This window comes from Doryrhamphus excisus, linkage group LG11 (assembly GCF_037039965.1).
Source record: "Doryrhamphus excisus strain RoL-2023G ecotype Guam linkage group LG11, RoL_Dexc_Guam_v1.1, whole genome shotgun sequence".
NCBI lineage: Eukaryota > Metazoa > Chordata > Actinopteri > Syngnathiformes > Syngnathidae > Doryrhamphus > Doryrhamphus excisus.
In genome coordinates, this window is record NC_136367.1 from 19,352,176 (window position 1) to 19,360,725 (window position 8,550).

The following is an 8,550-nucleotide window of genomic DNA, read 5'->3' on the forward strand; positions in this document are numbered from 1 at the left end:
GCCAGAAAGTCGCCTAAAAATATATCACCGACTATATAATGCAATAGTTACTTTTACTGGTAACTAGTTACTTTTGTAGTGGAGTAACTCAGTCAGTAACTCAGTTACATTACTAACTAAGTAACTTTACCAACACTGGTAAGGTTCATATGGTTCTGATATTGCAGAGCAGCTATTGTACAGCAACGCATTATTGTACAACAACGCATGCACAGACCACATTGGCGGTGCAGGCACAGGGGTCGATTCCCTCATCTCCTCCACAAAGGCTTTTAATAGACCCACTTGGTCTGAAAGCTGCAGCTGCTTGAGTGCATCCACCAATGTTTGACCCTCGGAGACCTTTAAAGGGCAATGATGTTATTTTTAGACAGAAGCTGCTAATTTAAAGTATTGTTTAGAGTCTGCGTATTTGAATATTACTATAAATCCCCTTTTGGTACGTCAACTTTTTTTAGAACTCAACTATATTAGAACTATTTGAAAGTTGAATAAAGTGAAAGAGTAGTAAGTTCATTCATTTATGACGTGTCATTCATGATAAGTGGAAAGGTTATCCAAGAGGTCATTCTGTAACAAGTTACAAATATTATTTTTATTTGCTGGCCGTGCGACCCCCCCAACCCGTGTCTCTCATTCCTCCCTATCTCTGTGTCTATATTCTTCTTCGGGGCTCTCCACCATTCCACAGCTCGCCCCCTCACAGTGTCGCTTGCTCTCTCCTCGCTCTGCATTTAACAACCAAGCGACCTTCTCTCTTTTACCGAATCCACCTGAAACACAAATTCTGACACCATGGCCGACAGAAGTCACACTCAGAGAAGAAAGGACAGACAAGAAAAAGAAGCTAAAGAAAAGACCAAAGATGGAACGAAAGTGAAGAATGAAGGAGAACACGCTCAGGACAATGGAGAGGTGCCATCGGCGGGGGCATCGTCTGCCAATAATGCAACCGTCGATGCCCAAGATGAAGATCTCCAGCTTGAGCCGATGGAACTTCCTCCATTTGAGATAGCGGCAGGGTAGGTCCACATCAGCGGATGCTAAAGCTATTTGTTCTGGCTGGTGATGCTTGTTTACAAAGCGGCTGTTTCAAAATAAAGGTAGGACGCTACTAAATACCAAAAGTAGTTGAAAAGCTTTGGGTTTTCGTAACAGCAAACCTGATTCTTGTGGGCCAAACAATCTCCAAGTAGAGTTCGGAAAGCAACAAGGGTGTGTACTTTAAATGTACCTGGGAAAAAGCAGCTCCTTAATGACATTTCCAGACATGGAGATTACAGTTACTGGATATCTACCACATATCTACCACATAGACATATCTAAAACGGTCTCAGAGTCTTTGGATCCTTCAACCTTTGCTCAAAGGTTTTTGGTTTTTCGGGGTACTAAGAAGCAATAATATATACTAAATATTCAAGTAAACCAATGCATGCTTAGGATTTTTCACATTGTGTTGTTTTAGCTCTCTGCCATAAATGTCACCATAAAATATGATATATATGATTTATAATATGAGCTCCAAATATGAGCCACCAAGCCAATTCATTCTTACATCTGGTTTGGTGCTAGACTTTAAAAAAATAACTTAAGTAATGGCCACTATTGGTTGTGGCAAAATCAGTTCTTCATTCATTTTCTACCGCTTTGCGAGGGTGCTGGAGCCTATCCCAGCTGTCTTCAGGCGAGTGGCAGGGTGGCCAGCCAATCACAGGGCACATATAGACAAACAACCATTCACACTCACATTCATACCTATGGACAATTTGGAGTCGCTAATTAACCTAGCATGTTTTTGGAATGTTGGAGGAAACCGGAGTACCCGGAGAAAACCCACGCATGCACGAAGAGAACATGCAAACTCCACACAGAGATGGCCGAGGGTGGAATTGAACTCGGGTCTCATAGCCTCGATAACCACTCCTGGCAAAATCAGTACCCCTAAATCTCATGTTGATTTAGTTTCCAGTATAATGGCTCCATCTTTCCAACCTTATCTAATAATAATGTCTTGCAACTCTAGAGTCTGAGCCGCAGAGAGTAAAATTAGTTTGCCTGCAGTGCCAGGCTACCCCCACCCCGACTGCAGGTTTCAACCCGACACCCACCTCAATATCCTTCATGTTTGCTTTAACATATAACAAAACAGCTGCAGATATATATGTCGGTGTATCATACTGTGGGGCATCCTGCCACACATGGCATCCATACGCTAAGTTTACTGCAGTGGAGCTTAGCAAGCTGATCAGGGAGCTGAGCCAGTGTACCCAAAGGGGCGCCGGGGGAGGGGGGGCTATATCAAATATTATTATATGCAAAACTGATATCCTGGCCCCCAATTGGCGACTCCAAATTGTCCATAGGTATGAATGTGAGTGTGAATGGTTGTTTGTCTATATGTGCCCTGTGATTGGCTGGCCACCAGTCCAGGGTGTACCCCGCCTCTCGCCCGAAGACAGCAGCTGGGATAGGCTCCAGCAACCCCTGTGACCCTTGTGAGGATAAGCGGTAGAAAATGAAAGTCATATGTAGTACTTTGGTCACTGGGTGTCAGTAATCAGTAATGTTATGCTCCATTGGTGACACATTACCTTACATTACATTACCTTAACACTGGACTGAGTCTGCCATAACATGATAAAAAAAACTCTCCTCCCACTGTGTGTGGAAGCGGTTTTGCCTTTTTACATTGTGCTCAAATTTCGAACAAATAAATAAGAGGCTAACTAGTTTGCTTGGTACCTTGCTATATGCTATGAGTGGCGGCCATCTTGTATGTCCCTATTGTTGCGCAATGTGGTGTGAACACTAAATAATAGGACTGGTGACTGAATGTGAATAGGGGTGTTATTTCATGTCTACAGGGCTATCATAATAGTAAAAATAATGTATTTATAAAATCATAAACAGGTTTTGGATGTTCTATGAATATATTCAGTGTATTAAATATGAATCCACATATAGATAATTAATTTTAATTCATTAACCGCACTAAATGTTATCATGTTATCATTTGCTGTGTTTTCAACAGGGATCGGATCGATCCTTTTGCATTCAAGTTCCAGTTCAAGAATGTGGAATACTCGTCGGGCCGCAATAAGACCTACTTGTGTTACCTGGTGGATAAAGGGAACACCGACGACGGACTGCTGAGAGGCTGTCTGGAGGATGAGCACACCGGACCTCATGCCGAGGAGGCCTTCTTCACACAGTGCCTGTCGGACTACAGCCCTTCGCTGAAATACACAATCACCTGGTACTTTGATTGCATCATCGACCTTGATTGTACTGTAGTCAATGCATTGTATGTATTTTGGATGACATACCCATCAGTGTAGTCCATCAACAGTGACTTGTGACCCCTTGGAGGGTTGGCCGGTCATTCCTGAGAAGGTTCATGACTGTTCCACGTTTTCGCCATTTATTCATAAAGGCTCTCGCTGTTTTTTGCTGGAGTCCCAAACTTAAGAAATGGCTTATTATGACAATCACTATGAATCAAATGTATCATTTCCATCATTGATTAGTCTCTTTCTTCCAGGTATGTGTCATCTAGTCCCTGTTCCGCTTGTGCTGCAAAGATATCCGATGAGTTGAACGCCAAAAAAAACATCAAAATGAGTATCTTTGCTTCTCGGCTGTTTGAGTGGGAAGAAGCAGAGATCCAGGCCGGGCTGAAGGCTTTGCAGAAAGCCGGATGTAAGCTGAGGATGATGAAGCCTCTGGACTTCTCCTACACCTGGGATACATTTGTGGAGAATGAGGACCAACCTCTTAACCTGTGGGAAGACTGCAAGGACAACTATGAGTATTATCACGAGAAGCTGGCTGATATTCTTCAGTGACAGAAGCGGTAGCGCAGTATATGAAAGACCCTTTTGTGTACTAATGTGAATCGTGCCGACATGTACTACATATCATTTTATACAAATCACACACAAAAATAGCAAAACACAATAAACTTATTTTTTTCCCAACCATGTCACACTCCAATACGCCTTATAATGAAAAGTACTACACTAATTACTTAACAAAGATGCTGCATCTTTGAATGAATGTACGTATATACTGCTTGAGCTAAGTTTGAATAGGTATTTCCTGTGGAAGTGGACATAACCGTGGAAAAGAGCTGTATCTCCAGAACAGTAAGTGATGAGATGACACTAAGACATGGAATCGTGTGGGGTTGAACCGGACTTCAATGTATTAGGACCATGGAAAATGAATGGAGTTCATTGGCGCCGGTCGTCTTATTGGTGCAGTACTACCCTATGTCCACCAGAGGGAAACCTAGGCTCTTTGATTACAGCTCTGTAGTATAGTTCGTCCTCTGACATTCGTGATGGCTGCAACACGGACATGCAAAGGTAAATTGAAGTACAATATTCCATCCAATAATTCAAAGCAAACAAAAAGTCCTCTTAATATTTGGTGCTTAATCAGAATGAATACAGTACAGTACATGTAGATAATATAAGTTTAACCTGGGATATGGCAATATGTGAGCAAACTGGTTCAGTGTTTATAGGCTACAACAGAGTATTGAAAGGTATTTAGCCAATGCAATCCCCACTGCTACCACTAGAGGGTGCAATTGTTTAATGTTTTGGCCCTTGTCTCAGTGAGTGTTTGTTCAGTAATGCTATAACAAAAGCCCCAACAAGAATAGGCATATATATTTGTGTGAGAAAGTATTAGTTACAGGGCACATATAGACAAACAACCATTCACACTCACATTCATAGCTATGGACAATTTGGAGTCGCCAATTAACCTAGCATGTTTTTGGAATGTGGGAGGAAACCGGAGTACCCGGAGAAAACCTCCCAATGTGGTCACTACCCCAAGAACATACAGTAGGTGAGGGTAGGAAAGTAGATCGACTGGTAAATTGAGGTCCTGTCCACACGGAATTTTTTTTTCACACAGATTCTTTTTTTGGTGGATAGCCCTTGAGAACTGCGCCGAGAAATACTGCCCATAAAAGTGATGACAAGCTCTGGCAGAGTCCAACCGTCACTGGGGAGGAGTTTGACTTATCGTGGACAAAGCTTTGACGTTGGTCTGACAGAATACCTCGAGGAACAGTCAAATGCCTTCCTTCATAAAAAGGTGGGGGGGGGGGGGGGGCACCCCGGTCTACCAATCCAGAGGCACCGCCCTTGATACCGAGTCATGCCAACCAAAACAGCTCCACAGCATTCAGGGCCTTCAGGATGTCAACATAGATCCCGGTGGACCCATTATTCATTCACAAACTGACAGTGGTAATCTACATCTGTAGTCACAGCTGTCTGATGGAAACATGGCTGCCAATTCGCACCTACCACCACCTGACCACCACCACATTGATTTGCATTCATAACCAGTGTTTGTAGCGATAGGAGGCGAGGATCGAAGCGCCAATATTGGAATCACTTCAAAGATGTGTTATGAGTACATGGTTTTATATTTCATAAATAAACAGAAACAATCCGAGGGCAAACACGCGCCCTCATTTGCTATCTTGCTTGCATCGCTATAGAGCAAATTTATCAGTGTTAGGGTGCACAGCTTGGGACCAGTAACATTTGCTCTGATAACGAGCAAAGAGGCGGACTCGACGTGCCCACAGAGAGCGACACCGAGAGCGAGTCTGAAGAAAATGATTTATTTTAAACCATACAGCGTACGCCTCCCCCGACCCAGTTATACTTTGTTGTGTTTTTGTACACACCTTTATTTAATGTGTACATATTTTTCCAACAATGTGGGAGGCTGCTTCCCCAGCTTCCCATCTATCAGCTCGCCAGGGTTGCTATGGGAACTATAGAGGCCCGACAAAAGTAATAAAGATGCTCTGAATCGTTGCAACGCCGCCTTCAAAAAGCGAGTACGATGCTGCAATATCACGATGTCATGCAAGAATCGATCTTTCCAGGAAAAAGGGTGTGCTGATGTCTCAATGTATTGTGGTTTATGCCTTCAAAAAAAATCATTTTTTTTTCTTAGCCTTCATTCCAAGCCAGACTAGTTTACATATGAATACATCAGGGTTGACACTCCCTTTGCAATCAGTGGGGGGGGGGGGGTGCGGTGCAGATAACCGGCCAAGTGAAGAGGCCAGCGGCAGCTATATGAAGTCATTAGTTAGCCTTTACTTTAGCCACGTATACATGGACCCAAATATTCCAATTGCATTCGGTTTATTTGCTCAAACGATAAAGACTTTAACCTTTGTATACACCTCATTCCGAAAGAAAAGTGCCAATCCGAATGAATATATAATTGGATTCACGGGGGTGGAAATTTCCTTTCCCCGATCCGATTTGTGTTTTTCTTCTTCTGTTGTTTATTGGCGGTTGGCAAGAAGCTTTCGTGTGCATTAACAGAATCTAAACATTTCTATACTTTATTCACAAGTCCAGTTTTATTAAAAAAATTAAATATATATCTATATAAAACATGTCCCCAGTTTAATTATAAAATGTTAGCAAGATTGAATTTGATCTTTTCCTGTTTAAATTTATTCCAGGTTCGTTCTTTCAACGCATGCTCAGATATGACGTAACACGCAACTAAAGACGTTCTTCGGTTTTAAAAATGGAGGTGAGCAATTGGCACTGGACTATTGCGGAAAGTTTTTTTTTTTTTATCCAAACTAAATTTCAAGACTGGACGAACGAAAAACTGCCAATACGGAGTTATTCCAACAAGTGAAAAAAAAAAATTCAGGGAAGTCTGTATTATGTGATGTTGATGTTTACGTTTTACTGCGAATGCCCCATTGACTATTCTGTTTGATTATAGCAACGCATGTAGACAAGAGATTGGAATATTCCTTTCCGTGTATACCAGTGTTTTCGGAAAGGTCATTCGGAAAGAAAAAAACATGGCTAGTGTAGCCTTTACATTCTTGGAAATGATTGATTTTTGGGAAGGTCGTAACTGAGGGAATTATTCATTGTTCATTCTTTCTGGGACAGAACAATTACTGGTGCATATTTGAAATCCTGCTGTGTATCCGTGTACTTCTTACAAACTTCAAAGGGCTCTTTTGAATATCAAAGCTCCTCCAACCACCTGACCCCAAATCCATGAGAAATTATTATTCTCTTCCAGCACAAACCCGTCCATGAGAGTCATCCCACGGTGATGGAAGTAATGCTAAAATACGACATCAGAAACGACTACACAGAACCAAAAAAACAACAAATAAACAAGCGATGTTGTTGTTGTCTTCGGGGTCTTGTTATGGTTTTATAATGCTAACTTGCAGGACTCTTTGTGTGCACTCGCTAGCAGCCCCGCCTCCACCCACTGGGACACAGAGACCGGCATGAACCAAAAAGACTGCAAACTAACAAGCGATGTTGTTGTTGTCTTTGGTGTTTTTCCTTTGGGGTTTTTCCACAGCAAGTCGATCGACTGATTTGATTGGCTTAGATTTCACACCCGACTCATTCCACACTGGGGGGTCTGGCATTGGGCTTAGAAACCTTTGCTTTCATATTTGCGTTTGCTTGCTTGTTATGCGGGCGGTCGAGTGGTTAGCGCGCAGACCTCACAGCTAGGAGACCAGGGTTCAATTCCACCCTCGGCCATCTCTGTGTGGAGTTTGCATGTTCTCCCCGTGCATGCGTGGGTTTTCTCCAGGTACTCCGGTTTCCTGTCCGTAGGTATGAATGTGAGTGTGAATGGTTGTTTGTCTATATGTGCCCTGTGATTGGCTGGCCACCAGTCCAGGGTGTACCCCGCCTCTCGCCCAAAGACAGCTGGGATAGGCTCCAGCACCCCTCGTGAGGAAAAGTGGTAGAAAATGAATGAATAAATGCTTGTTATGCCTCGTAATGCTAACTTACAAGACTGTGTGTGCACTCGCTAGCGGCCCCGCCTCCACCCACTGGGACACAGAAACCGACAGCAGGGTTCGCTTTCTCATTGATTTTCACCACAGGTCTAACACCGGACTAATCGAGGGTGAAGGTTGCCTAATTGCCTTAATTCTCATCACCTGGCAACGCCTCTGCAGCCACGTCAACTGAGAGAAACTGACAAGACATCTGATGTGCTAAATAGCATGGACTGAAGTTCTACCTCAGTGCTGTGCAGCAATACGTAGATGCAACCGGAAGAACATTTTTCTTGGTTTAAGTCACTAATAAAGACAAAGTAAGTCTCATCCATTTAGGTTTAGAGCGCCAGCGTTTGCCGTTGCAGGGGATTCACGGCTCGTAAATAACAGCTTCTCTACTTGTCCTTGAAAAAACATATTCAATGAGGTGTGCGTTACTGCTGGGCATCAGGAGAACAGTAGTACAGCTGTGTATTTCTGCGTGTGTTATTTGTGTTCTGGAGTAGAAGAGGGAGAATAATGGTGCCGTAATCAGGCTAGATCCCCAGAGATCAGGCAGCAGTGCTTGATAGTAAGTTAGGTCTCATTTTCCAAGCAATACTTTCTGGGGCACAGTCCCTGTATCTGACTATAAATTACACACTGAGCTGGACCGCACGTCAGATTAAGTATGCTGTGTACTGTACATCCCATATCCATCCATCCATCCATCCATC

At 43.0% G+C, this 8,550-nt stretch overlaps 1 protein-coding gene across 1 annotated transcript; it reads left to right on the plus strand.

Annotated features, from left to right (window-relative positions):
* The first annotated feature begins 472 nt into the window (after window positions 1-472).
* Window positions 473-3,952, plus strand: apobec2a (apolipoprotein B mRNA editing enzyme, catalytic polypeptide-like 2a). Its single transcript, XM_058081585.2, has 3 exons — window positions 473-1,022; window positions 3,032-3,256; window positions 3,542-3,952. Exons 1-3 carry the CDS (start codon window positions 796-798, stop codon window positions 3,843-3,845), a joined length of 756 nt encoding a protein of 251 aa, XP_057937568.2. The 5' UTR covers window positions 473-795; the 3' UTR covers window positions 3,846-3,952.
* Window positions 3,953-8,550: the final 4,598 nt, after the last annotated feature.

Excerpts from the sequence above, each read along its gene's own strand:
- apobec2a (XM_058081585.2), top strand. The coding sequence starts at position 796 with ATGGCCGACAGAAGTCACACTCAGAGAAGAAAGGACAGACAAGAAAAA. Across the intron at positions 1,023-3,031 it reads CCATTTGAGATAGCGGCAGG|GGATCGGATCGATCCTTTTG; the intron begins GTAGGTCCACAT and ends TGTTTTCAACAG. Across the intron at positions 3,257-3,541 it reads CTGAAATACACAATCACCTG|GTATGTGTCATCTAGTCCCT; the intron begins GTACTTTGATTG and ends TCTTTCTTCCAG.